At 49.8% G+C, this 27,550-nt stretch overlaps 12 protein-coding genes across 12 annotated transcripts; 7 read left to right on the top strand and 5 right to left on the bottom strand.

Moving 5' to 3' along the window:
• Positions 1–290: 290 nt before the first annotated feature.
• On the top strand, positions 291–1,881 carry CDV56_108674 (uncharacterized protein; the record flags this gene model as incomplete). Its single annotated transcript, XM_026762293.1, has 5 exons — positions 291–554; positions 621–725; positions 775–999; positions 1,059–1,201; positions 1,260–1,881. The coding sequence occupies 5 exons, from the start codon at positions 291–293 to the stop codon at positions 1,879–1,881; spliced, it is 1,359 nt and encodes a 452-aa protein (XP_026617753.1).
• Positions 1,882–2,139: 258 nt separating this feature from the next.
• Positions 2,140–4,158, bottom strand: CDV56_108627 (glycoside hydrolase family 47 protein; the record flags this gene model as incomplete). Its single annotated transcript, XM_026762246.1, has 4 exons — positions 2,140–2,185; positions 2,235–2,492; positions 2,557–3,348; positions 3,449–4,158. 4 exons carry the CDS (start codon positions 4,156–4,158, stop codon positions 2,140–2,142), a joined length of 1,806 nt encoding a protein of 601 aa, XP_026617752.1.
• Positions 4,159–5,783: 1,625 nt separating this feature from the next.
• Positions 5,784–6,833, top strand: CDV56_108576 (uncharacterized protein; the record flags this gene model as incomplete). The annotated part of the gene is made up of 2 exons (XM_026762195.1): positions 5,784–5,797; positions 5,852–6,833. The coding sequence occupies 2 exons, from the start codon at positions 5,784–5,786 to the stop codon at positions 6,831–6,833; spliced, it is 996 nt and encodes a 331-aa protein (XP_026617751.1).
• A 445-nt stretch (positions 6,834–7,278) lies between these two features.
• On the bottom strand, positions 7,279–8,156 carry CAM1 (calmodulin; the record flags this gene model as incomplete). Its single annotated transcript, XM_026762151.1, has 6 exons — positions 7,279–7,313; positions 7,376–7,588; positions 7,653–7,778; positions 7,884–7,899; positions 7,989–8,045; positions 8,154–8,156. 6 exons carry the CDS (start codon positions 8,154–8,156, stop codon positions 7,279–7,281), a joined length of 450 nt encoding a protein of 149 aa, XP_026617750.1.
• Positions 8,157–9,763: 1,607 nt separating this feature from the next.
• On the top strand, positions 9,764–11,118 carry CDV56_108461 (t-SNARE syntaxin TLG2; the record flags this gene model as incomplete). Its single annotated transcript, XM_026762080.1, has 4 exons — positions 9,764–9,786; positions 9,849–10,381; positions 10,440–10,780; positions 10,843–11,118. 4 exons carry the CDS (start codon positions 9,764–9,766, stop codon positions 11,116–11,118), a joined length of 1,173 nt encoding a protein of 390 aa, XP_026617749.1.
• Positions 11,119–11,610: 492 nt separating this feature from the next.
• Positions 11,611–13,061, bottom strand: CDV56_108408 (CTD-interacting domain-containing protein; the record flags this gene model as incomplete). Its single annotated transcript, XM_026762027.1, has 5 exons — positions 11,611–12,464; positions 12,517–12,658; positions 12,707–12,765; positions 12,816–12,907; positions 12,964–13,061. 5 exons carry the CDS (start codon positions 13,059–13,061, stop codon positions 11,611–11,613), a joined length of 1,245 nt encoding a protein of 414 aa, XP_026617748.1.
• Positions 13,062–13,516: 455 nt separating this feature from the next.
• On the top strand, positions 13,517–14,456 carry CDV56_108376 (clathrin light chain CLC1; the record flags this gene model as incomplete). The annotated part of the gene is made up of 4 exons (XM_026761995.1): positions 13,517–13,556; positions 13,619–13,854; positions 13,920–14,020; positions 14,105–14,456. 4 exons carry the CDS (start codon positions 13,517–13,519, stop codon positions 14,454–14,456), a joined length of 729 nt encoding a protein of 242 aa, XP_026617747.1.
• Positions 14,457–15,052: 596 nt separating this feature from the next.
• CDV56_108320 (Hsp90 co-chaperone CDC37) lies at positions 15,053–16,575 on the bottom strand (the record flags this gene model as incomplete). The annotated part of the gene is made up of 2 exons (XM_026761939.1): positions 15,053–15,557; positions 15,617–16,575. 2 exons carry the CDS (start codon positions 16,573–16,575, stop codon positions 15,053–15,055), a joined length of 1,464 nt encoding a protein of 487 aa, XP_026617746.1.
• A 603-nt stretch (positions 16,576–17,178) lies between these two features.
• On the top strand, positions 17,179–19,670 carry mdr2 (ATP-binding cassette permease mdr2; the record flags this gene model as incomplete). Its single annotated transcript, XM_026761858.1, has 3 exons — positions 17,179–18,429; positions 18,484–19,119; positions 19,176–19,670. The coding sequence occupies 3 exons, from the start codon at positions 17,179–17,181 to the stop codon at positions 19,668–19,670; spliced, it is 2,382 nt and encodes a 793-aa protein (XP_026617745.1).
• Positions 19,671–20,223: 553 nt separating this feature from the next.
• On the top strand, positions 20,224–21,660 carry CDV56_108182 (nucleoside transmembrane transporter FUN26; the record flags this gene model as incomplete). Its single annotated transcript, XM_026761801.1, has 2 exons — positions 20,224–20,402; positions 20,499–21,660. 2 exons carry the CDS (start codon positions 20,224–20,226, stop codon positions 21,658–21,660), a joined length of 1,341 nt encoding a protein of 446 aa, XP_026617744.1.
• A 676-nt stretch (positions 21,661–22,336) lies between these two features.
• CDV56_108110 (cytochrome P450) lies at positions 22,337–24,092 on the top strand (the record flags this gene model as incomplete). Its single annotated transcript, XM_026761729.1, has 4 exons — positions 22,337–22,408; positions 22,471–23,589; positions 23,647–23,831; positions 23,912–24,092. 4 exons carry the CDS (start codon positions 22,337–22,339, stop codon positions 24,090–24,092), a joined length of 1,557 nt encoding a protein of 518 aa, XP_026617743.1.
• A 429-nt stretch (positions 24,093–24,521) lies between these two features.
• CDV56_108029 (uncharacterized protein) lies at positions 24,522–26,546 on the bottom strand (the record flags this gene model as incomplete). Its single annotated transcript, XM_026761648.1, has 3 exons — positions 24,522–24,966; positions 25,028–25,317; positions 25,371–26,546. The coding sequence occupies 3 exons, from the start codon at positions 26,544–26,546 to the stop codon at positions 24,522–24,524; spliced, it is 1,911 nt and encodes a 636-aa protein (XP_026617742.1).
• Between the last annotated feature and the right edge of the window lie 1,004 nt (positions 26,547–27,550).

Here is a 27,550-nt window from a genome sequence, read left to right as displayed (position 1 = left end):
ACCCTCTTGCTCGACGCAACTGGAGTCGTAATTTGCTTTTTCTTGTTCTGCGCCTACCCTTCAGTGGGGTTTGCATGAAAACAATGGCGTTTGTGTCACAAGTCAGTTCTGAGACCCAAAGTAGATGTGCCAGGCTGCTTCTGCCAGCCACGATGCCGTCTTTCTTGCGTGCACATCACATACCTGATGGATACTCCCCTTGGCTCAGAAAAAATGGCCAGCCAAAATAGAAATGATTATGCATCGAATCAAAGTCGCTTCAGAGGAATAAAACTCGACCGCTGCCATCAATGCGAGTATTTGCTCTGGAATTCCCCTCCCGTCTCCCGCTGAGCATCTCCCTGGGCTTTCATGCTGCCATGGGCCCGTATGTTCCTCCAGGACAGTCGCCACCATTCCAGGTGGTGGATGACCTGCATCATGGTGCGTGGATAATCATAACCGCCGCCTTGGGGCTGGTCGTTTCGTTAGTCTGTCTTCTCATCCGGGTGTATGTGCGACTGGCCCTCAGTCCTCCCTTTGCGTATGATGATTATGTTCTTCTTGGGGCAACGGTAAGATTTGGGATAAACTTCTTTTCAAAGTCAATCACAAGCTAATGACTTCTGTCATACATTCAGGTTGTTGCTATCGCCCAGTCCGCATTGATTTTTGAGGCTGCCTCTCAAGGGTTCGGAACCTCGATCAACCTGCTGGCACGAGAGCAAATCAATAGAATCCAAACGGTAAGCAAGCCTGCAATTCACGCGACTCAAACCTCACACAAGCATACAGTTGATCACAATAAGCGACATCCTCTACCTAATCACCATCTACGTCTCCAAATGCTGCGTCGTGGGCATCTACCTCCGGCTGACGCCCCAAAAAACCCACAACCGGATCTCCTGGGCAACTCTCATCCTATGCACATTATGGATCATCCCAAGCGCACTCATCCTCGCCGTCAACTGTGAAATGAATCGTCCCTGGAAGACATCGGGAGGCCAATGCCGCAACCTCGTGAGCCACGTCCTTCTGAAAGCACATACCTACTGTCCCCTTCACTCACCCACATCCAGCTCGGACGATGGGAGTTCATAACCGCAATGGACATCCTCACCGAACTCATCCTCTTCGCCCTGGCAGTCACCCTCCTCCAGGGCCTCTTCATGCCCCTCAAACGCAAACTCCAAATCGGCTCTGCCTTTCTCTTCCGACTACCGTAAGCCCAACACCCTCCCCGCTTCCCACACACACACACAGAGGTCTAACAACCCCAGCCTCATCATCTGCACCATCTTCCACATCTACACCCTGAAAGGCCACTACCACTCTCCAGACCCGACCCTCTCGGTCGTCACATCCAAGATCTGGTCACAGGTGGAGCTCAACTACGCTCTGACCGCATGCAGCGTGTTCTGCCTGCGGCCCTTCATGGCGGCCGTGAGCACAAACTACGGCACGGCGGGTGACTCGAACCTGAAAAGTAGCTATGCATCTGCCTCGGCGACGCCGAAGGACAACAGCTCCGGGTCCAAGTCCCGGAGCGCGGCGTCTGCGCCGCGGTCTAGGGTCGGGCTTTTGGCGGCTGAGGAGAGGAGGACGTGGAGATCGCTCCTGTGGGAGCGTCGGACGGGGAAGAGTGGGCATGCGGGGGACTGTGAGAAGGGGTATTTGGCTGCTGGGGGGATCGGTGCCGAGGGAGCTACGGCTGCGGCTGTATCGCAGCCTATCGAGTTGGCGGAGCGCAAGGGGTTGGCCAGTGCCGGGAGTGATGGCAGCACGAAGATGATCATTCGGAAGGATGTGCAGTACTCGGTTGAGTATAACCGGAAAAGGTCAGACGCGGGTGTTAATCCTGATGCACAGTACTGGGATACTTATGTAACGAGTGAGTCATAGTACAACACTGTGTACCATATGTAGAGATAGTATAATGTTAATTCATCAGCGACTACTATATAGTTTAGGGAGCCCGGGCCGAGACTGAGAAGTAAATGCTCCAGATGAGCAATGTTGTCTATTTCTCATGAATTTGCCATTCATAATCAGTGAATAGAACTATCAGACAACTCTCCTTAGGCAAAACGCCACTTTATTATGCCAAAAGCACAAGGCCCGACGTACTGAGATGCAAAGGAAGGGTTTTCATTGGGATATCTATGTACGAGCGGCGGGACGCTTGAATGGATGCGCTTCCGTATTCCTGCTTAAACATTAGCCTTGGTAAAAACTCCTAAGGCAACAGCACTTACAGTACGTATTCATCCAAGTTGACAAGACCTGGTTCGGAGAATATGAGATAGAAGTACTTCAAGGTCTCTGCCAACCAGAAACTCTCCATGTAATCTAACTGGACCGTATTCAAGTTCCCCACGTCCTCAATTGCTGCATGAGCATGCTTGGTCCGAGTCATCTTCTCAATGCTCTGAAACATTCTCCATGCGTCGTCCTGCAATTTCTTGTCCCCAGTGATGCGATACATGATGAAAACAGACTCGATAGCCTCGGGTCTACGATACAAATCAGCACTACTGCACCCGACGCAAGACGAAAAATGGTCAACAGATCACATACCGCAACAAATATCTTGGGTCCGATATCTCAGTTACGCCTGGTTGAAGTCCCCTGTTCTTGATGATTGTCTTGGCTTCTTGAACAGTGTCTTCCGCTTTTGAACCCTTGGCCAGTCGCCCCCGGACATCTTGATACCACTTGTGCTCGTCCCATTCACACCTATCCATGCTCTGACAAGAGCTGAGATGCATACTTTCCGGCATGATTCCGGTGGGCATGATGTGGTATGCCCAGATGCAACCATCTGTTAGCTTTCGTGCAATCGAGAGGTCCTCCGGGCGGTTGAAAACCTTGGCCCCGATTCCCACAGTGCCCCCAAAAAAGCATTTCAGGTGCTCCCATTGAGGCTCCGGGGGCGACTTGGTTGCGACGCTCGTGTGAATATTTCCGACAAAGAGAAGATCCTCACCATCCTTGGTCATAGGCCGAAACAATAAGCGCTTCTTGATCGCCGCCATGGCGGCAACATACATCTTGCGGTATTGATCCGTCTGAGCTCCCAGTAGCATATGTTCTTTCGGCAAATACTCATACGTTGAGTCGGCCATTCCACCCACGGTAAAGCGAGGGTCTGTGAACTCTAAATCCTGAGCATTGACCATCATGGGCCACAGTCCGGGTATCTTGGTCTTGTTCTGAGCGTCTTCGAGGATGTCTGTAATTCGTTGGACAGCGTCGAAATACTTGGGATCATGAGTCAGCTGAGACAGCCTAGTGAATTCCAGATTCAAGGAACCCAATTCCGCAAGGATAGTTTGTTTGCTTGGCTGAATGGGCAGGCCCCGCACAGATCTATGGCTTAGTTAACAATAGCTTCAGTGGACCGGAAACAACGGCCAGGGCATTATCCCTTAATCATGATCGGGCTTCCTTGGCTATTATGAGAGCTTACCTGCTCCATTGCCAGCGAGACTGAGGCATCCTATTGCTAGTATCAAAGGCATCGTAGATCATGTCGGCCAGTTCCACCGCCTTCTTCAGAAGGATCGGGTGTTTCCCATCGGTCATGTCGTAGGCGCCAAGCAATCCCCCTACATATCGGATGGTAGTTTCGAATACATTGATCTGGGTGGCATCGGTGGTAGTAAAATCAATCCTTTCAAGGGCATGTAATGCGTCCTTGAACTCATCTTCCATGCCCATAATGACGAGAGTGTCAAGTGCGTCAACCAGAGTGGCAGCCCAGCCAGCAAACGTGGTTCTGTAGCGGCCACTGAGGGGCGAAAGTTCATCACGCAGCCAGGCATGCTTCTTGTACCCGTTCCAAGCATGCTTAAAAGCCTCCTTAACGGCTTTCTGTCGGTTCACTCTTTTCCTTCGGCCATACCATGATTCCTTCGTGAAGTCGTACTGTACACGAGGGATTGCGGATGGCGCGGACGTAGGGAGAGGAATGAAACTCGAGACGGGATGCCTTTCGGTATGTTTGGTCCAATGAATACGGTTGTCGTTCTGCGAGGATTGGGGATGATATTCTGCGTAGTATGAGTGGTCGTCAACGAAGGGAGGCTCCGCGCCAGGCGGTAGACTCGAGAAAAGCAAGAAGGTAATGAGAATTAGAATGATGGTTGGTAAGGCATAGCGCCTGCGACCTAGAATCATAGCGCTGAGGATGAGGTGCGCCCTCAATCAGGGACAGCTACTTTTGGAACAATGAGAGGACCGAGCTTCACTAAGCTGGAAATCAGTCAATAACGAAAGGCAGAGGCAGCATCAGGCGGTCCTGATGCAGCATGGCCAAAGCAAAGTTGCTTGACAGATGTTAATTGTAGACAATCAATGAGAAAGGGCAGCATTCGGAGGTTAGACTGAGAAAGAAGCCTGATTAAGGGAGGGGGAAGCTCCAGACGCGGCACTGATACACACACGACAGTTTCCCCATGTGAGTGGAGACTATAGAGCCCGTCAGGCCCCGCCGCCCCAGGGTCAGGGTCAGGGATTATTCTCGGCCATGATCGCCCTTTGTTTTAATAATAAACCCTTGAAAACCATGCATTAGATAGATAATAATGATTGGCGGACAAATCTGGCGATTAATTGTCACTCTTGCCTAAGTAAACACTGCAAGGAGTTTCTAGCCTGGTTGATTTGTAGGCTCTGCTTGTGAGATGTTCAGATGCGCATCCTCATTCTTTGAGCCCCTCGGAGTTCAGATTCCTGTACTCTGTACGGAGTATGCTGAAGACCCTGGGTAGAGATCTGCATGCAGTGGGAAATAAGGGGCCCGTGAGATTGGCGTGGCAATGTCGTTCCTGCGCCGTCAAAGCTCATTGAGAAAGACGTGTCGAATAGGAGGACAAAAGGCGTGCAAATCGAAGGGGACGGGGTATCCTCATTGCGTAATCCGGTGGTCCCCAAAACCCTTGATACCTCGAATAGTCGTAGATCTGGGAAAAGCAAACCAAGTCTGGGCCCAGCGGGTGGATGCTTCTATTCTTACGTTTGACCCTCCTAACGATCCAAGGAGGCCAGATTCCCTCTCTCTTGGTCCGCGTCTTGGCATTGCCGCGGATATATTAGTATCTCCTTCAGTTCATCCAAATTCCTTCTAAACTTAGGAGACAATAGAGCAAGTAAGGAAAAATATTTTTGGGTATAGTAAGCGAGATTCAGTCATTCAAAATAATACATTGCTTGGATGGCGAAGAAATGAGAAGGGCCGATTCGGCCTTCAATGTCAACCAGTTTGCATGGTTTGCATAGTTGGTGCCTTGTTGCCTCGACATCTTAGACGACAAGGGATTCCATGGCGATTCAGCTGAGAGGAATCGTAGTTTTCATATAGATCAATAAAGCTATTTACTCAAGCCTCAACATTGCACTACTTTCAACGATATACTTTTCTTTAACGTGATCATGCTCCTGCTGGAGGTCTTTAGAATCTAACACCGTTTGCTGTTCGTATGATATGAGGTAGGCTAAGGACCCTTGATTCGCAATGGAAGTAGACTACTGTTTTGTCCATACTAACAATAGCGTAGGTGATTCCTCAAGAGCGGACCTGCTTTGATGTTTTGAAGACGTTTCCTTTACTCTGACCTTTTGGATGCCCTCGCCTATGGCCTAATTTTGAACACTTTCCACGGCACTGCAAAATTCTATTCCTGCGAATCCATTTACTAATAATCAGTTTGGGGTGATATTGTGACAGAGCTGTCATTCACAAGATTGATACTCGAATCACTTCGCTTTGATTCATAATCTTATCTCGTGAGAATAGACATACGATGCCTATCACAGGGTAGATGTGTCTCGAGTCCTGGTTCTAGCCATCTAATGCTAACTGCTCATGCAGAGTGTTCTTCATACCCGCAAACCCAAATGCGTCTACAGCCCTCGCGGCCGTTACAGAACGGCTGCACTCCGCCGTTGCAGAGGAAACTGTCGCAATCGGCCGATGGGCCTTGGAGCATAAGTTGATGAGGGATACCCCCTCCTGCGTGCCTGGGTCAGGGCCCCAACGACCGGCTCAACCGCGCTACATGCAATTTCTGTCATTATCCTACTATCCCAATCACGGATTCATATACACATCACAGAGCCCCGAGAAGACAGGGCAAACTTCCGTCCCGAATGCTGCTACTCCTCAACCTGGACTCACCCCTGCTTCGGGTTCAGCCACTCCAAGCAACACCGCCGCAGCGGATGGTTCAGGCATGGTCATGACCACCGTGCCTCTGCCTTCTTCCGGAGCTCTCTTCAAACATTTTGTCTACGCCTGCCAACCATTCTGGTGCCATCGACATACAGTAGCTGTACCTGGAGGCATGGTCTACGATGTCGGCGATTTCCGAGTACGTATCGGGGACGTGCGGCAGACACAGCCCGCGGCCCGGGTCCGAGGCACAGTCGTGGAGATAGAATACAGGGGCCCGTCCCTGGTGACTTCTATCTCGGCTCAATACGTACAGTCTAAACGAGGGGTGATTGGTGGGGCAACCGACGTTTCTGATAATGACCATGAGTCGGGGATCGACCTCGCGATCTTCGGCAGTATAGAAGACGCAGATATCGATGCGGAGTACTTTGCAACCGCAGCGCTGATCCGGGAGTTCTGGGCCAAGCTGCGGATTGAGGGAGCGCGAGAAGCGATCCTTGTACCGGACGTTGGCAGAGAGGTGAAAGAGCAGTTGAAGAAATTGAAATCGCAGGAGAAAATAGGACAAACAGCACCAACGAATGAGGGTCATGCCCAACAGCAGGACGATGACCCGGACCCGGATGCAGGAACGGACCTAGCTAGACAGTTTATGGAGATTTTCAGGTTCAACAGATGAATACAATGTCTGATTGCCCGGGACCACTTTACTATGAGCTGAATTCAGGTATGGTGATGAGTAAAGGCGAACAATGAGCCATCAGAAGCAAAATGAGGCGATCACCCTGAAATAACTATAAACAATAGCCCAAGCCCATATAGAAGATATGGCCAGACATATAATGTCTTATCGAGACACTCCATCTATTACTCGAATCGCTTGACTCAGAGACAGAGCAATCGCCTCGGAGTCTCCATAGAAGAATCAAACAGTATTCATGATACTGGCATCCAAGAAGCAAAGCACAATAACCGAAGGAGAAGAGTCGTAAAAGCCAACCTCGATCCATACTCCACATCTATCAACTACGCTCGCAACAGCACAGAAGATCAAGACGGGAAGGGTTGATATATGTATTGACACCCGACTAACTAAGAATGAACAGAACAGCCGAACGGAACGCTTATTTTTGCATCATGAGCTGAACGAACTCGTTGTCTACAAACAATTAGCGAAATATTCCGGGGATTCAACAGAGCAAAGCGGTTTAATCAACATACAATCAATCCGGCCGTCACCATCCTGATCCGCCTCGCGGATCATCTCGTCAACTTCGTCATCAGTGAGCTTCTCTCCGATAGAGGTCATAACGTGGCGCAGCTCCGCAGCGGAAATGAAACCGTTGTTGTCGCGGTCGAAAACCTTGAAGGCTTCCCGGATTTCCTCTTCGGAGTCGGTATCCTTCATCTTCCGAGCCATCATGGTAAGGAATTCTGAGTACGGGTTAGCGGTTGTTCTCCTCCCTCCCGGCCAAGTCATGCCAGATGCATCGCATACCAGGGAAATCGATGGTGCCATTGTTGTCAGCATCCACCTCGTTGATCATATCTTGCAGCTCCGACTCGGAAGGGTTCTGGCCCAGGGAGCGCATAACAGTGCCCAATTCCTTGGTGGTGATCTGGCCTAAGAGTCAAACATAGATATATCAGTATTGATGGATCATTTCGCGATATTGAGCATTTGCACACGGTCGCACGGAAGCAGACGTTCGAGGAGCGGTTCACTAACCATCACCATCCTTGTCCTATAGGTCGAATCTCATGTGAGCGCACATCCTCAACATTGTGGAAATTCCACTTATGCAACGACTAGGGGCTAGAACAGTGCACTTACGAAAAGAGAGAAAGCCTCCTTGTACTCGGAAACCTGTTCCTCAGTCAAAGAGTCGGCCTAGACATTGGGGCGTCAGCAACTTTGTCCAGAATATCAGTCGATCTGCCCCGCAAAGTGGGGGATTTTCAGCAGGACTCGGCAAGGCGATAGAACAAGAATGCGTACCATGGTGACAAAAGGGAATGTTGAACGTCACAAGAAAATAAAAATTGTTGAGTTGATTGAAGATTGGCCTGTAAAGGGTATATAAAGGTTGGATAGTCGGTGGTTTAATGAGGTGGTGATGGTAGCGGGGGAAGAAGTGGTTAAGGGGAAGCTGAGCCAAGTCGACAATAATAAACGGGACCCGCCAGAGAACGAGCTGGATGCCTGGCAAACCAGGCCATCGCTTAATCGTTAGGACTGACGGCCTGAAAACGTGACCCGCTCGGAGCACTCAGCGGCCAAAGCGCCCAAAGAGGGCTGAAGGGCTGAACTTCTGAAGGTTGGCAGGGCAGGACAAGCCACTGTCTGCACTTGTTGCAGAGGGCCAGAGGCTCTCGGATCTTATGACTCTGCTGCAGAGATTTTTATTTAGCATTTGCTCTGTACTCAGCAGTCCCCATAATGTCATCAGAAGTCCTACCCTTCGATATTCAGGTTCTTACTATGTATTCCAAGGTACTGGTGCTGACGACGCCTCGTGGATCCAAGGCAAGTAGTGAAGCTTGAAGGCAACAAGTTCTGGCTACTGTTCCTTAGCGGTGGCGGTGCTCTTTAATCGTCGACTAGTACCTCTCTATTCATCTTCTAATGGCGCAGAATATGTCATGTAGAAACCGTGTCTTTTACACCGAGCATGGCTGTCTCGCCTGTCAATGTTCCAGTCTTGGGATCCATGTCTGTTCCTGAGTCTCGTTTCCAATATTGCCTGATTTAGATTGTCTAATACATTATTTAGGAATGCAATGTGCATACAACTAACAAACTCTTCAGAAACTCAATCATCTGTCTGGTTTCTGGAACCGAGCCGCGAATCCAATGTGTGTATCCCTGGCCGTGACAATTTTTAGTACATCGACCAACATGCGGGACAAACGATTCCAAATTAGGTCTGAAGGTATCTTGCGGTGGAGATTGTCACTTCTGTCCCGACTCCATGTATCATGGATGAGGGATATATCCATCTACCTAGATGACCATGGTGCTCTTTCCATCAGATTCAGCAGTGCTCTGATACTAATTACTTCTACTGAGTCACTGTACTGACCATATTGTAGCATCCAAGTAGGAAGTTGAAACTAACAATATCCTTAGCGTCACTGAATGTTACTTTCTGTACAAGAAAGATCATAGGTACCTACTTATCCCAGATGGGTGTAATAATACCCTTACCAGGCACCCGTGGACCTGATGGCAGAGGGCAGAGGCCATGAATCCGGGGGAGCCCAAATTACATGTCCGTTACGGGAGGTATCAGAACGGCTTTCCCTGAAGAGGCATGGCGTCATACCGACTGGTGCCCCTTCACGTGGGCCGTTGTTGGTGATGGAGCTGCGGATGCTGGTGATGTCTGATTGAACGTGATTGTGACGAGTATAAGCTTCGGATTCCTTCGCTTTTTACACTATCCTATTTCAACGACATTACTGCTTCTAGCTAGCCTCTGCTTTCCGCCATCGTATAATACAACATCCCAGAACTTCATCTTTGACCGACGATGATTCGGACAAGTTAGACCGCTCTCCGCCAACGACTACCATAGGAATCCCTCATACCCCAGACAACCTGTCGCGATGTGGCGGGACCGCACGAACCTGTACTCTCCTATAGCCCATGGACCTCAGCTGGCAGAAAAAGCTGACAATGCTGTCCTTCCAGATATATCTCCTACCGTCAATCTTTCGCGCACCACCCAGCCAAGAAGCCACGTTATATCGGGCCGTCCAATGGCTTCACCGACACCCCCTCACAATCCGAAGAGAGTCGCAGACTCATATCTGACTCCGGCGGCTTAGAAGATGACGGCGATGCGATCATTGAAATGGATCTGCTTCCCCCGCGGTGGGTCGACGTGCAAGACGAGGTGACCGAGTTGCTCGCGGACATTGCGCAAAAATCGGCACAGCTGGACAAGCTGCACCAGAAGCACCTGCTACCAAGCTTCGGCGACGAGGATGTAAGGAAGCAGGAGGAGCATGTAATCGAGCGACTCACGCAGGATATAACTCGCGGGTTCCATCAGTGTCAGAAGGCGGTCCAGAGAATCGAAGTGATGGTGCGCGAGGCCAAGCAACAGGGCGGAGTGAGTGCAGGGGACGAGACTATGGCGAAGAACATCCAGATATCGTTGGCTTCGAGGGTGCAAGAGGCTAGTGCTCGGTTTAGGAAGAAGCAGAGCACTTATCTGAAGAGTATGCACTGTTACCCTTCATGGCAATTGGGAAAATGTTGTAACCCGCGACTTGACAGAATTACGAGGACTGGAAGGTGCTGCGGCACCGTTTGAACGCGCCGCGACTCCGCAGAATCCTTACATGGATCCTTCATTAATGGAGTCTGACGCAGACAAGTCTTTCTCTCAATCGACTCTCATGCAAACGTCACAGCGACTCACCGGTCAACATGACGCAGCCATTGAGCAACGAGAGCGGGAGATCAACGACATCGCAAAGAGTATCATTGAGTTGTCAGACATCTTTCGTGAACTACAAGCGATGGTCATCGATCAGGGAACCATGCTGGACCGGATAGACTATAATATCGAACGGATGGGTACCGAGGTTAAAGCAGCGGATAAGGAACTGAACGTGGTAAGTGCATCGCTCATAAGAGATCGAGGGGCTGCCAATGGACTGACAAATGCTGCTTGAAGGCGACCAACTACCAACGGCGAACAACAAAACGCAAAATCCTCCTTCTACTTATCATCCTGATTGCAGGGATGATTATCATCCTAATAGTCAAACCAAAGAGGCATAGCTCACCAGCACCTACACCATCCTCTCCTCCACCCGTCGAACAGCCGCCAGCTGAGCAGCCACCGAGCCTTTTTCCTCGAACGTCCACGTCTGTCTATCGCCGAAAGAGGCGTCCGTTTCCGATTCAGTCTTCGGAAGACAAGTTATTCGAACCGGATATAAATGGGTAGTCATGCTTCACAGATACAGTTATGACAAGAATAATGCATAATATCACCATCTATAGCGCTTTCAAGAAGCGATGATCAAATTAGATCTAGGTTTGTGATTCGGATAGGCCCATCGCTCTCTGTATCTTGCATTTACAGCGGCGTCTTCACTCGAATAGGAAGCGAAATACAGCGTAATGCCTGTTATTCAACCAGCCATCGAAACCTACATATAGCGTTCATGTCTTGGAACGGCGACGCCGCCAGAGTCACAAAGAAGTCACAAAAAAAAGGTTCCACAGTATGATGGGAACTAGATCTGCAAACTGACTCCAGCTCGATATCCCTGACATGCAGACGGAGATTGAATAGACCAAGCCCACCAGAAGTAATTTCACACCATAACGAAGCTATGTTGGGAATATGGGACGGAGTCGGAAGTATAAGGAAGTATGCCCGAACGAGAGAGATAGGATCGGCAAGTCAGATGCTTAAACAAGGATACTGCCTCTTCTAGGGATGGCCCTCCTGATTCAGTAACTCGGCGACATCAGCGTCCAGGTCGCCGCTGGCGAATTGCGCATAGTCCTCCTCTCCGTGGGCAACCTTGCGCTTCTTCGAGTTGACCCCGTTGGGACTGCCGTGCTGAAGCAGGCTGGAAAGATTGGACAGACCTGGTAGATCAGCATCGGGTGGTACAATATTGGTAGGCTGTCCAATGCCTGGAAGCGTAAAACCACCATCGATCTGAGCCTCCTCCACGGACTCTGGAATTTCCTCCTGAGGACCTTGCTTCGGGGACCCAACAGGGGTGATTGCTTCCACTGGCGGGGGCGTCAAAGCCTCGACCTCAGGCCGAACCACGGCTTGTCCCTCAACGCTCGCGTCGCTAGCGTGAGCCGCGGGCGGATTTTCGACGGAAAGTCCTCTCATGATGCTGTCTTCTACGTCCCGCTTCTTCGCTTCGGTCTCCGCCTTCCTTTCAGACAGCTGTGAGAGAACGGACTGCTCTTTTGATAAGGCTGCACGGTTGGTTTCAAGAAGCTTCTCAAGACCATCGATAAGTGCCAAGCGCGATTTGATGACCTCGGACACAGAACTTTCGGCATTTGCAAGCGCTTTCAATAATTGGCTTAGACGTGCAGCGTGCACTGGAGGAGTTGGTAGGGGTACAGTGGGATCATGCATTTTGTCGTACTCTCCATTTGCTGCAGTAGCAGACGCGCCGGAGGCCATTGTCGCTTTGGATAAAGCTGTTTGCAGAGGGACCAGTGGCTGAAGCTCGGATGGAACTGAACCAGCCGGACTCGAGAAAAGGGATCCGCCCAACAATGGCTTTTTACCGGTCGACCGTGACTTATCAATCTCTATAGTTCGATAAGCCAACTGAAAGCTGGGAATATAACAAGAAAAGCTTACCATCCACCCGAGCTTCAACAGCTTCCTGAATAGGTATCTCGAAGATTGAACGTTGTCTCCACACCTCAACAACTCGTCGAAGCTTCTGCTGAATGTCGTTTGAAGCACCTTTGTATGCGGTTGCCATGGCCTCGGCAATGATCTACATTGGATTAGCCTCCATTCTTACACCGCACAAAGGTGTACCGACCGGAGAAAATGCGATTAGAAAATCATCCTTCCGCCTGGCTTTTGATTGTTGCGCGACCTCTAACCACTCGTTAGTTCAAGAGTACTGAGCCGATTTGCAGGGTTTGTACCGTTAGCGAGGTAGATCAGGTTCAGCCGTTTGGGGGCGGGCGAATCGCGAAGTTTCTGTAGCCAAAGTTGAGCCGTTCGTTCTGCATGCCGTCTGAACGTGAGAAGTAAATTAGCATCTACTGTTCACGATTACTGTAGCTCAATTACCTGTGAAACATGACCCATTGGGCAACTGTGACAATACCCTCCTGCGTCTCGTTTAGCGCCGAGAGTTTGGCCTTGACAGCATCATCGGTATACGCCATGTTGAAAGAAAGCCACGACTAAGCGCGTCTAGAAGGTTATGTTGAGGCGTAAAACCAGCTCAACTGAATGCTCCAGTGGTAATACCCCGGATTTGAGAAGCTTAGCAGCGAGTTATATTGACAAATGAATGGATGCTGATGTCAGGCAATTGAAATGTACAGAGAGCATGAAGCTTCAGGTGAGAGCAGAATCATCGAAGATATGATATGCTAGTAATGTGAAGGTGACAGTGTTCATTTAAGTGAAGCTCATCCCAGCTCCACACCAACGACGGAAGCTTCCTGACCGCCCTCTGTGGCAGAATCCCCGGGCTCAATCAACACTCATTCACACCTCCTCAAGACGCCAGCTGGAGCCTTACATTCAACCTCATTCTCATTTTCTTCATCCACATTGATCTACAGCACTTGCAGGTCAGTTTTGCGGCTTTTAGCACATCAATTACAACTCAAAAATGGCGGATCGTTTCCCCTCGCTGGAGGAGTTCTCTGCGGGTTGGTTGCCCGCAACAATACCGCTAGTACATGATTGATGATGCTAATCCGGATACATCCAGGCCAGACTGACGTTGTCGAAACCAATGGCGCATCGGATGAAAACGACTTCCTCGCTCGGGAGCGCGCTATTCTTGGAGATGATGCTGAACAATTCGCTACCGCTCAAGACCACGTTGCTGGAGATACCGGTGATGATTTACTGGGTGGTGCGGAAGGAGCTGTAGTTGGCGAATCTGCCCCTGAGGAGATTTCCGGGTTTGAGTCTTCGTTTCCTGCTATAGAGACACAGAATGAGGTATTGTTTTGCCCGTCTTAGCGCTGATGTCGTTTACGGAGCACTGATACCCTTATCCTTAACAGCAAGTTGCTCCTGGCGGTACAATCACTGGAACAGGCGCCCCTTTCCCACCAACTGGCTATCCTTCCTACAGAGAGCCAGAGGAAGAGCCAGAGCCTGTCAGGTACGTCTCAAACCTTTACCAATTGCACAATGCTCCTCTCGCCCACCTGCGAGGATCCGCACGCTGACGATATGGATTGTAAAGGGAATGGCGTGAGAGACGAGACGCAGAAATCGCCCGCCGTGCAGAGATTTCGAACGAGAAGAAGGAGGCGACTATCAAGAAGGCTCAAGAGGACATTGATGATTTCTACGTATCTTACAACAACAAGACGGACAAGCTCAGGGCTCAAACCCGCGCTGATGCCGAACAATTCCTTGCCAACAGAGAAGACACCTCTGCCGGTGGTACCAGCTGGGAGCGCATCGCGAAGCTCGTCGACATCTCAGGAAAGGGCGCAAAAGGTGGTGCCAGTGGATCAGGCAAGGAGCGTTTCCGTGAGTTGCTGCTTGATCTGAAGAAGGATCAGAACGCACCAGGTGTCAGTGGGGTCTAGAGGTTGGACACCGGTCGTTGACATTACAAGCAAGACGGAGGACGACGGATCAGCGAGACACTGAAAGAAATAAATTATCTAATGACAATACACCCTGTTTCATATCACTCTCGCATCTTCCTCACGAACATCACTACACGGATTCGATTGAAGATGCTTTCCTTTTTATCATTTGATCCACAATGATTGAAGCGCGAGATTTCCTACTTTGACAGTTCATGGTTGCGTATTCGCTTCAGCCACAGCTTTTGTTTCCTTTACTACTGGCATATCCTTCTGGTACCTGTGTTCTTAACCTTGGTCTTTTCCTTTCTCTTTATCATTTTCGTTAAGTGTATGTACTAGATAAGTGCTCCAATAGTTCGCTTTCCGGACGGCTTTTCCCCAGAGAATTTACATAAATCGCCAGGTGTTGAACCTGGGGTAGCACGAAGTAGATTGCCACTAAGCCCATTTGCACTCGCTACTCGATCTTCATTGGCAGTTCTTCAAAGCCGCAGAAAATAGACCTGGATACTGTCTGCAATGCATTCAGCAGAATGGATGACTGAACTCAATCAGCTCAAAAAGTAACCATAAAATTCGCACAAGTTTCGTTAATCCAACTCGGTGATATCTCCGCCAGGTTCACCAATCTCTTCAAGATGCCTTTCCTTTCTGCCCTCAGCTTCAATTTCCTCAAGCTTCTTCCTGCCTTCTTCCGTGGTCGCGTCAACGATGCCTTCCTCAAGGCTTAGCATGCCGCCAGCCCCGAGCTTTTCCACAACTTCTTCGGCCTCATCCACGGGCATTTTACCGAGTACTTTGTTGACTTCATCAAGGGACTCCGAGGCCAATGCTTTCTGCAGATCTTCCGAGAAAGACTCGAAGATCTTACGAGCTTCAATCTCTGCCGGGTCGTTGCTCTCCGCAGGTGGGATATTGATAGTGATCTTGGTGTTTGGATCGACGGCATGCAATTGAATTTGCTCTACTCCAGCAGGATCATTGGCAGCCGAGCTGTCTTTGGCGAGTTCCGCCGCACGGGTTTTGATTTTGTTGTAGGTTTCGTTCACGTCATTGCGGAACAGTGTTGACGCTTGATGGTCTTTCGTCGTGATACTGTTGACCAGACTATCTTAGCAATATTTCCACACATTTGATGATCGATTTGAACTTACCGCTTGAAGAAAAGTGAAATTCCGTCTCGACCTAGAGAGCGGCAATATTGCAACAACAGCCCCTGGTGTACGCATTGACGAGCATACTCCTCCTTTCCTTCCATCTGGCTGTTGAAAGCTTCAACTAGAAGACCATCTGTCTCTTTCTCTGCGAGAATCTCTGGGTGATCCGAGATGAATTGAAGCAATGCCCTGTAGTCATTACTATTGATGCGAGCAAACTTCTTCGCCAAATCACTCGCTTTGACGTCTTCCGGGTCGACTTGCTCGTCATCATCAGCTTTCGGTGCATCGTTTTGTACTGCACGTGGATTCAGAAGTTCCACAGCTTCTGTTTTCGCCGTGGCTGGGGCCTTGCCCTTATCCTTTGATTTTGATACATACGATGTGTCGAATCCAGTATGCAGCATATCGCTCGTAATCTTGCTGGACTCTTCCTTCTCCAGCTGCGCAAGGCGAGCCAGCAATTCTTTCTGTAACCCTTGTACTTTGTCCTGGTGACCCTCTACACCCTTGATGTATGCCTGGTATCGGTTATCGTGACTCGACTCGCCGATCTCCTTCTTAACTTGGTCAACTAAAGCACTTAGCATCTGGGAGTACTTCGGTTGCTCTTTTTCGTGTGTATGGACGCCCTCTGGAGGTGCAGGAGGCTGGTCCTCAGCGGGGTTGCTCGCCGACTCCATAACGGCTTGAAAGACCAGCTCTTCAGGATCCCGTGAAGATCCTTCATGCTCGCGAAGTAAAGCAACGAGCTTATCTATACGTGAGAGAAGACCGTCATTTATAATACGCTCGTACTTTAGTGTCTCAATCTCCTGGCGGCGCTGGTACCGTTGCTGATGGATCTGAGCCTGTTTTGCTCTGATGAAGGAGCGCTTGTCGACATTAGGGTGAACCTCAATATCCGAATCATCGGACAGTTCAAGAGCATCCCATTTGCTGTAGTCCAAGACCATCGCGGCGATTCGTGGTATCCGTGGTAATACGCTCAACGCAAAGCTGCTGTTGGTATATTATGAGGCGTGCGATAGGTGGGGTAGAAACAAAGTATTACAACAATGTAGATGATGAATGATAATAAGAGAAAATTATGTTCAGAAGATGTGCGATTCAAGAGAAAAGCTGCTAGAGATCACTCAGTTTGAATGATTCAAGCTACTCGACGAAGGTCTGCAAAATAATTAGTGGCTTCAAAACAGATGTAAACCTCAATATAAGTCACATGCATCGAAAGCTCTCGATCAGCTTCGATGGCGGCCGAACCTCCGTGTAAGGCGGTTCGAGATGGCAGAATCGGGCCTTGGGCAAAGCTGCTCTGCCGACTCCGATGCCTGTCCGACCGAATAAGCGATACTAGTTCCAACTTCAGCTGACGCTCGCATCCTACGTCGCATCAGCATTGCGAGCACCTGTCGATTCTTTAAGCAGCAATTGAGCTTCACAGTGTCATGATCAGCACAACATTAGGGTTCCCGTGACGAGATATGGCATCCAACTTCTCTTCCGTGACATCATTCTGAATCCCCGTCCAATTCCGCATCCTCTCTCCAAACTTCCAGATGCGCGGGATTAGATCGCTTCCCTGCTGGGCTCCAGGGTTGAGCACGAAGCGAATTTCTTCCTCTCGACAAGGACTCTTTATAGAGCTATATCCTAACGCCTATACAATTTCCTCAACGCCTAGCGCTCGCAATGGTCTCGTCCGACCGTTTTCGGGTTGCACCGGGTCAATAATCAGCAGTTGCAATCCGCGCCCGCGTCAATCCGCCATCACGACCTCGTTATACGGCAATATTTATAATAAAGGCTTTTCCACCGTTCAGCCGCGATATGTGAGCACCGTCAGGCTGTTTTCTACCTCTCAGCGACCATTGGAAGCAAAGCCGAACGTCGAGTCGACAGGCAGTCCGGGAGTGAAGTCAGAGATTCTCCAAGATCAGGAGCATGAGGACATCGAGAAAGGCTTTGAGCTATCAGAGAAAGCCGCCCAGGCAGCACAGGTCAATCTCAGGGCGAAGCTCGCCAAAGATGGTACTGCTGGAAAGAAGGCTGGGTTCAGGGAAATATGGAGGCTCTTACGGATCGCTCGACCGGAGGCGAAGAAGCTCGCCTTCGCCTTTCTCTTCTTGCTGGTATCGTCTGGTATTACAATGTCCGTTCCATTTTCAATTGGAAAGATCATGGATACAGCTACAAAAACAACTGCGGAAGGTGGTAATGAGCTCTTCGGTCTGAGCCTCCCCATGTTCTATGGTGCGTTGGCTGGAATTCTCACTCTGGGCGCTGCGGCGAACTATGGTCGCATTATCATTCTGCGTATCGTCGGCGAGCGCATCGTTGCCAGACTTCGCTCGAAACTCTTCCGCCAGACGTTTGTTCAAGATGCAGAGTTCTTCGATGCGAACCGGGTCGGTGACTTGATTTCTCGTCTTAGCTCTGATACCATTATTGTCGGCAAGAGTATTACACAGAACTTGTCTGATGGACTGCGCGCGGCGGTTAGCGGTGCAGCAGGGTTCGGTTTAATGGCCTACGTCAGTCTCAAGCTCTCCAGTATACTGGCTCTTCTGCTCCCTCCTATCGGCCTTGGGGCGTTTTTCTACGGACGAGCGATTCGGAACCTGAGTCGTCAGATCCAGAGAAACCTTGGAACCTTGACGAAGATCGCGGAGGAACGTCTGGGCAACGTCAAGACTAGCCAGTCCTTTGCTGGCGAGGTTCTCGAGGTTCACCGGTATAACAATCAAGTGCGAAAGATTTTTGAACTTGGCAAAAAAGAATCCTTGATCAGTGCCACGTTCTTTAGCTCCGTACGCATCTGTCATCCATTTCTGCCGTTTGATCATAGATCTAACCTTATCTAGACCGGATTTGCTGGCAACATGACCATCCTGGCATTGCTTTACGTAGGAGGAGGCATGGTCCAATCTGGTGGCATCACCATTGGAGAATTAACTTCATTTCTGATGTACACGGCATACGCAGGGTCTAGCATGTTCGGTCTTTCGAGCTTCTACTCTGAACTGATGAAAGGTGTCGGAGCAGCTAGTCGACTGTTCGAATTGCAGGATCGTCAGCCAACCATTTCTCCAACCAAGGGTGAGAAGGTCGTGTCTGCGCGAGGACCCATTCGCTTCGAAAACGTGACTTTTAGCTACCCGACTCGGCCTGCTGTACCCATTTTTAAGGATCTCAATTTCGAGATTCCCCAAGGGACCAATGTTGCTATCGTTGGGCCCTCGGGAGGTGGAAAATCGACAATCGCTTCTATCTTGCTCCGTTTCTACTCTCCTACCGAAGGAAGAGTCCTGATCGATGGCAAAGATATCACCCATATGAACGCCAAATCACTTCGACGAAAGATTGGCGTCGTTGCCCAGGAGCCTGTCCTCTTTTCGGGGACCATCGCGGAGAACATTGCGTATGGTAAGCCTCAGGCCAAACGGTCAGAGATCGTTGCAGCAGCGCGCAAGGCGAATTGTCAGTTTATCAGTGACTTTGTACGTGGCTCGAACACCTTTTTTAGTTTACACATATAGCTGACTGTGTTGTCTAGCCGGATGGCCTCGACACCCAAGTTGGACCCCGAGGCGCTCAGCTATCTGGTGGCCAGAAGCAGCGCATTGCAATTGCCCGCGCTCTGATTAAAGATCCTGATATTCTGATACTTGATGAAGCAACTTCTGCTCTCGACGCAGAGTCGGAAACTCTTGTGAACAGCGCTCTTACCGCACTCCTTCGTGGTAATAATACTACCATCAGCATCGCTCATCGACTCTCTACGATTAAGAGATCAGATACGATTATTGTTCTTGGTCCCGACGGAAAGGTGGCCGAACAGGGCAGTTATGAGGAGCTCAGTGCTCGCCCTGACGGCGCCTTCACCAAATTGATGGAATGGCAGATGAGCGGCGGTGAGGTGACAGACCAGCCCGTCAACGCTGCTGTCGACCCGATGGCGCAGGAAACCACATGGGACATGCAGAGAGAAGATGAGACGGAATCGGCTGTGGATATCAACATCTCCTCTGAGTCGCGGAAAAGTGATTAGTGCTCTAGATGGATTCTCGGGGCCGGAGGGGCTCAAACACGCTCCCTAGCATGTCCGCTTCATTTTTGTTTCCTTACATTACCTCCCCTCTTCGCGAGTTTGGCATCTTGATCTATAGAATATCCCCTTTATTTTGTATCTATACATTCTTCTTAGATGGTCAATAATGTCAAAAGTTGGCAGCACTATGATCGTGATTGATGAAACAGGTCTCTTTGGAAAACCTCGGGATTGGACATGCGGTGAGACAAATTGGAGTATAGGCGCAACCAGCGCGTTTACAAGTCGCTTCCATCCGCAGGACGCTGAAACCGTGGAATCGAAATCGGGGATTGTCAAGTCTCCGATGGGCAACAACACATGACATCGCTGGTCACAAGTCTTGGCACTATTCCTCCTGACAGCATCTTGTCCATCACTGTCAAGCACCTTGACTTCATGGCGGGCTGTGATTCTGAGAAGCCATCAAATGCTAACCATGGCTTGATTGCTTCCTTTTGATCTATCCAATTCCCATTGTTGGAAAGGACTGAACGAGCCATATAGAACAGCGATGGATCGCATTCGGCGGTTGATCACTCGCCCACCGGCCTACGAGCCGATAGAGCACCCTACGGAGGTTGATGACGATGATCATGGTTCAATCTCTCCTCAATCACAGCATGAATCGCCTTTCTCCAGATATGAATATGCTGTATTCTTTCTTCTGGGAGTGTCAATGTTATGGGCATGGTACGTTCCTCACACTGTGTTACCTCCCTCCCCATCCTCACCTCTGTCCTACCGATTATACCTGAAACCTTTCTGACTCTGCTGTACCTGGATTAGGAACATGTTTCTTGCCGCAGCACCGTATTTCTATCTCCGTTTCCGGTCGGACAACTGGGCAGCAACCCATTTCCAACCCTCGATACTGACAGTCTCGACTATCACTAACCTGGGCTCCGCATTCATTCTCGCCAAACTGCAAAAAGGAGCGTCATACCCGAAACGAGTAACGCTTTCTCTACTCATCAATATCGTCGTCTTCTCTCTGTTGGCGCTTTCGACAGTCTTCATGAAAGCTGTCGATGTTAAAGCATACTTCAGCTTTCTGATGTTCATGGTATTTGGGGCAAGCTTAGCAACTGGCATCAACCAGAATGGTGTCTTTGCCTATGTGTCTGGGTTCGGACGAGAAGAATATACACAAGCAATTATGGCAGGACAGGGTGTAGCCGGCGTGCTTCCCTGTGTGGTGCAAATTATCTCTGCTTTGGCAGTGCCAGAGAGAAAGGGACCAAACATGCCGCAGGCTTCGTCAAAGTCCGCCTTCATGTATTTTGTCACCGCCACGGCCATTGCTGCTTTGTCGCTGGTCGCCTTCCTTTCCCTTGCCAGACGACGGTCGGGTATATCCCTACAGTTGCCAGACGAGCAAAATGATTCAATTTCCTCTGATTATGCCCATAAGACGGTGAGTCTGTGGGTTCTGTTCAAGAAGCTACGGTTTCTTGCATCGGCTCTGTTCCTCTGCTTTGCGGTTACTATGGTGTATGCGGTCTTCACCGCAGGAATCGAGTCCGTGCGGCAAGATCCCGATCGTTCCCGGCTATTCTCTCGAGAAGTCTTCATTCCAGTGGCTTTTCTCTTCTGGAATGCTGGTGATTTAATTGGGAGAATGTCAGTCATCGTCCCCAGTCTTTCACTAGCCCATCATCCCTGGGCTCTTTTCCTCATTTCTGTCGCCCGACTTGGGTTCATCCCACTTTACCTGCTTTGTAACATTGGCGGGAGAGGGGCCATTGTACAGAGTGATTTCTTCTATCTCTTTGTCGTGCAGCTTTTGTTCGGGGTTTCCAACGGGTACCTTGGCAGCAGCTGTATGATGGGAGCTGGCCAATGGGTTTCTACGGATGAGCGAGAGGCCGCTGGTGGATTCATGAGCATGGTTCTTGTGGGTGGCCTGGCTGCAGGAAGTCTCATGAGCTTCCTTGTCGCCAACATATGAATGTCCTCTGGGAGGCAAGAGCATATAGATGAGATAGGCTTGACCTATAATATTCACGGCTCATGATGGTCATATAGTGTTAGATTTGTTGCATTGTCGAATATGAGGCCTCGCCATTCTATCTTTTGTACAGAGACCTGAATGGGAACCCTGACTCGACTCCTTTGTTCTCTGGTTCTCGGCAGCAACGTGTCACTGCCCCCTCGTACTTTGTGACAACCGCCCTTACCTCTGCCCTGTCCACACATTTTCCTATTAAGGCTAACCCTTCAACATCCACGCGCTCTTCGCGGTCCACCTTCAAGATGATTGGCTATCCTGATTGAAGATAGTGCCTCATTGCCAGTCATTCTAGATGTGAAGGCATCCGGATTTGATCGGCTCTACACTAATGCTGCAAATAAGGTAGATGTGAGGGCCAGTGAGTGATCAGGCCATGTATAGACGCCAATGGCTGAGCATCTAGCTGGCCTTTGGCCTGCATCCGTTGTACTTGAATTCGCCCTGATCTTATCATCTAATCCGAATTACTCTCAAATCACTGCTGGTGATCTCTCACCACCGATATATTCTCGGTGTATACTTCACGATCCGCGGTCCTCAATCCTTAATCTTGATGAGAAACATCGCCGCATCTCAAGGCCTACTACAAGTAAACTTCATCATCTGACTTGAAATGGCTCCGTGGCTTCATGATGTCTTCGATGGCCTCATGCTCTCGGCAATGCTGAGTTGGGGCATTCTTCTGGTTCGTAGAGAAGCTATCACCAACCGCAAACCATCATCGTCGGATGCTGATCAGACAGACAGGGCTGTATCTACCTAATCGGTCATTCAGTCTATGCTATATACTTTCATCCTTTGAGCCGATATCCAGGACCAAAAATTGCTGCTATATCTCCAATTGCGCTTCTTGTCTGGGAGATTCGCGGTAAAGTGCACTCGAAAGTCAAAGACCTTCATGACAGATATGGCGACGTGGTCCGCATTGGGCCCAATGCACTCGTCTACCGAGCTCCACAGGCCTGGAAGGAGATATATGGACACAGAACGAAAAAGGGCCAAAGAACGTTTTCCAAGGATCCTTCCCTCTATGTCCCGACACCTAATGGCGTGAACGCAATCATCACAGCGGCAGAGTCCGACCATATTCGCACGCGACGGCTCCTCTCCCATGCGTTCTCAGACAGAGCTCTACGGGAGCAGGAGCCGCTACTGCACTTGTATGCGGATCTTCTCGTCCAAAAGCTGCGCGAGCAACTCGATCATTCACACTCGGAGGTTGTCGATATCACCAGGTGGTACAACTTCACCACGTTTGATCTCATCGGTGACCTGGCCTTTGGCGAGCCGTTTCACTGCCTGAAAGATAGCAAGTATCACTGGTGGGTATCCATCATGCTCGACGCAGTCAAGCTCAGCGTCTATCTGAGGATTCTTTGGTTCTTCCCCTTCCTGAGCCCCTTGACGAAGCTGCTGGTTCCGAGCTACCTGCATCGGCGACGAGAGGCAAGTTTCCAGTTAACCGTGGAGAAAGTCAACCGTCGGTTGCACAGACAGACAAACCGTCCAGATTTCATCTCGTATATTCTCAGGCATAAAGACGACGAGAACCGCATGTCGCGGGAAGAAATCGACGCTAACGCTGCGACTTTGGTTCTGGCTGGCAGTGAGACCACGGCTGCGTTGCTGTCTGGGTGTACCTTCTATCTTCTGAAGAATCCGCATGTCTACCGGCGACTGGTGACTGAAGTCCGGGACAGGTTCCACGATCCATCGGAAATTCGGTTATCCTCTATTGCCACGCTTTCTTACCTCAATGCCGTGCTCGAGGAAAGTCTGAGGATCTATCCTCCGATCCCTGCGATGCTACCGCGGCTTGTTCCCGAGGAGGGAGCGATGATAAATGGAGAATACGTGTCTGGTGGGGTGAGTCCGGAGTTAAGTCGAAATCTCTTTGATCCCCTTCTTCTGACTCTGAAGTAGACATCGGTTTCGATATCACTCTGGTCGACCTTCCACTCAAGCACGAACTTCCACAACCCGGATTCCTTTATTCCCGAACGCTGGCTCGCACGTCCCGTGGAAGAAACAAATGGACGCTTCGCTATGGACAAGAAAGAGGCGTTTCAGCCCTTCTCATACGGACCTCGAAATTGTCTTGGCCAACAGTGAGTGATTCCAGTTTGGAGCCCGATTCGAAACCTTCAATAGATTGCCCCCAATTCATCAGATAACTAATTTGTCCCAGCCTAGCAAATGCGGAAATGCGGCTCATCCTAGCCAAGGTCATCTGGCATTTGGACATGGAACTATGCCCTGAAAGCGAGGACTGGGCTAATCAGGAGTCCTACAACTTGTGGAGTAGGCCTCCGTTGAAGGTGATAATCTCTCGCGCCGATGGCCGGGATGAGGAAGACAGCATGGTATAGTTCAATGCTGTCTTCACATCATGTAGCCTCGGGAGTCTGCTTCCTCACTTTGTACAGCGGGCGTACCTGAGATTTCCTCACCCACATTCAGTTGCGCACTTGGATTCATAGCTGGGGCTGTCCTGTCGTGGAAGGATGGTTTTAATGGCATTGAAGAATGAAATAGCGCTAGTTCCTCGTATTGCAGCCAAAATAGTAAAATTGGACGATTCTTCCACTTCAAAGATGGACATGACCAAAAAAAAATGTAGAATACTCGAAATTGACCATGGCTGTGCGAGTGCGAGTACGCTGATCCAAGAAAAAATATAGTACAACGTCCGGACAAGATGCTACCCCTGCGATCACCCCTTATGCTTGTAATATAACTAACTCCGGAATAAGACAAAATGACGCCTCCCAGATGCAGGTGTATTAATGATGAGAATCTCAGAAAAAGTCCTCCTCGCTTAGCCACTGCGAGTCAATCGCGTAAGCTACCAGATCCGCGGCACAGCACATGTCTTTATGGCCGTGCTCGAGATCTAGCAGGTCTAGGACGGACTCTAGTCTGTCCTCGAGTGACTTCTTTAGTTCAGCGACCTTTTTACCTGCTTCCGTGGTGTTTATTTGACCAAGAAGTGGCTTCTTAGCTTTCTCGCCGGACTTTTTCGGCTGCTTGGTTTCGATATTTTTGTTGGGTGAGCAGGGGGCCAAGGGTGGTCTTGTTGCGGCCGGTTGAGAGGGCTCGCTCTTGCGATTCTTGAGAAGATTTTTGAGGATGAACAAAAGCCAAATGAGATTCGTTCGAGGCGCGTATTCCGCCCAGATGCCTGGAATATCGGGAGTCTTTTCCGTATCGACGGGATTTCCTGTGTAGACCTGCGCGCGCATACTAAATGTCAAGTTAATATCATAATTGCCGTACTACAGGTTGTACAAAGGGTCGGTCTTACTGTCTATACGTGTCTCTCAACAGAATCTCGTCCTCGTCTCGGCCGATGGCATCGAAAATTTGCTTCTTGTCGAGATCTGATGAAGCAACGTCCACAATCTCATCGGAATCATTACTGGCTCGCAGCTCCGCGCGTGAGAGAGAGTAGTCGATGATCGTGGTTTCCAATGTGCTGAGGCCAAAGCCGCTGGTCCATGAGTGACGCATTACTTCGATATCGGATGGAGGCGCCATACAGCCGTCCGAACGGGTTGTCTTGATACACACATTGCCGAGGTGAAGATCTCGGTGCTTCAACATGGTAAGCCACTGGGTATTTCTGTGCATACTGTGCAAGTACCTACCTCGAACAGTGCATATTCTTCCGCTCGGGCGAGCGCCATTGCAACGCCCCAGAATATATCATAAATTTGAAAGATCGAAGACCAGGAGAATTTCTCCAATTCACAGCCGGCATCATCCATCTCCACTATCGCCCACAGCTGTGTGTCGGGATACGCCCTTTTACTCGAAGGGTTAGGATTCAAGCAATCATCTTTTGTCTTCTTGTAATGGTCCCACGCAGCCTGAAACGAGTCCGGAAATCGACCCTGAACGACGTGGATTTCTCGAAAACGAGCAAATCCTGGAATCGGATCCAAATATTTGAGCATTTTGACCTCGGAGACGATTTCCTCAATGCTCGTGAACTTTTTCGAACCGGGGCCGCTCTGCGCTCGTAACGGAACGACCTTGAATACACCATCACCGTAGGCCCTTAACCGCGCCAGCTTCGACTTGGACATCTCTTTCATGCAAACTTCTTCTCTCAAACGCAGCTTGTATACCTCTCCGTAAGACCCTTCGGCCAATTTCACAACCTCAAGCATATTGCCAGCTCGAGCAGCCCACGAGCTGAATTTCTGGACACCCTGAGCGGCAACTGGGGATAGAGCCTCGTCAAGTACGGCACGGACATACGCGTTGACTTTTTCGTCGCGGATGCACCCCGAGGACAGACGAGGTGCGGACTTCTTCTGCCTCGAATTCCTAGCTTTGCTGCCTGTAACGCTTTCGTATTTCTTCTCACTCATGGGCTCCGTTTCGATCTTTCTCGGAGTTATTCTGACCTCTACCATTCTCTCATAGCGTTTCTCTGATTTCGGCGTGTTTTGCACAGGCGATGGAGTACGGGTGAACTCCGGCTCGAGCGGCTCAAGTTTTGGTGTGGGCGTATGTACCACTCTATTCTCTTGATGCGAGGATTCCGCAGGTTCTTGTTTGTTCTCCGAATCTGTAGGAGATTCGTTCAATGTGACTTCGGCCAATTTCGCTTGTATGCAGTCCACGGCATCCCGAGCGGCTTTCTTTGTCGCCTTTTTCAGCGTCTTTATCGGGCTGCCCTGTTCGAAGACCGCTCGTGGCGCATCAACTCTCCGTTTTCCATAGACTTTCCGTTGGGCACCGCGTGCTTTGGAGGTTGGTTTCGAATCCCATGATGTTGCATAGGTTGCAGTCGTTGGTGAGGGCGGTACCAGCATCGCGATGTGGGATTATTGTCGGGTTATTTGTATGTATGTTGGTCTTTCAGGGCGTCCAGCCATTAATTGGGATATATTGTGCCGTTGATTCTGATATTCATAGAGGTCAGTCTGGACGTCACGGCTATTGATGTATTTCCAAAACCAGACTAGTCGCTAAGTTGCCCGGTAACTGGGCATTCAGCAATATCACGTGACCCGATGTATATACCAATATTTTGTATCATTGTTGTTACCATGATCCGCCCCCCTTTTGTAATAGGAGGTTGTTCGACGGACATTTCTATTTAAACTAAAGGCTCGTGGACTCGAATGCTGGGCTCATGTGCTCTTATATCATGCCAAGGCATGTGATAGCTGCGAGGACGCATTCTCGCTGTTACTTCGAGGGCCTTTTCTCAACATCGCAGATCTACGCCGTAAGGATGAAAGATATGTCGTACTCTGGGGTAAAACTATGTGGAAAAATCTTGGCCAATTCAGCAGGGGGGGGTATAGACTACTATACTCAACCGTCTGGGTACGAGATACGCGCATCCCTAAGGTGGTGTTGCCGTTGCCTGAATCTAGTTCACTAATCGAACAGAACAAGAGTGCGTCAGTCATTCATTGCGATCTGCGACATCAGATTCACCAGAGCAAGGACATCCGCATGCCATATAAATGAGTTTTGGACCTCATGTTCACAATTCAGAACTATGCAGGGCCATGTACGGGATGAAGCCGCCCCTCAGTCGAAATGCGGATCGAGGATGACTGTCCGATAGTGCAAGAAAAGCATATGAGACGGTCCTCAAACATGGACATAGCCAAGTTCATTCAGCGAGGTCGCTGAGGAAGATTGGAAGTACGGCTGACTCCTCAGGCAGTTTCCCTGCAGACCTCTTTTTGGGAAAATGAGACCCGAGAGCAGCAAGAAAGGGATCTGTGTTCGACGATCTTAGCCGAAGCACAATTGTCGATGTCACTCCTGTCACTGTACGAGGGCTTCCAAAACCACGATC

Source organism: Aspergillus thermomutatus (assembly GCF_002237265.1).
Source record: "Aspergillus thermomutatus strain HMR AF 39 chromosome Unknown NODE_18, whole genome shotgun sequence".
Lineage (NCBI taxonomy): Eukaryota > Fungi > Ascomycota > Eurotiomycetes > Eurotiales > Aspergillaceae > Aspergillus > Aspergillus thermomutatus.
Note: the sequence above shows the minus strand (reverse complement) of the source record. Positions and strands in the feature narration are given on the sequence as shown.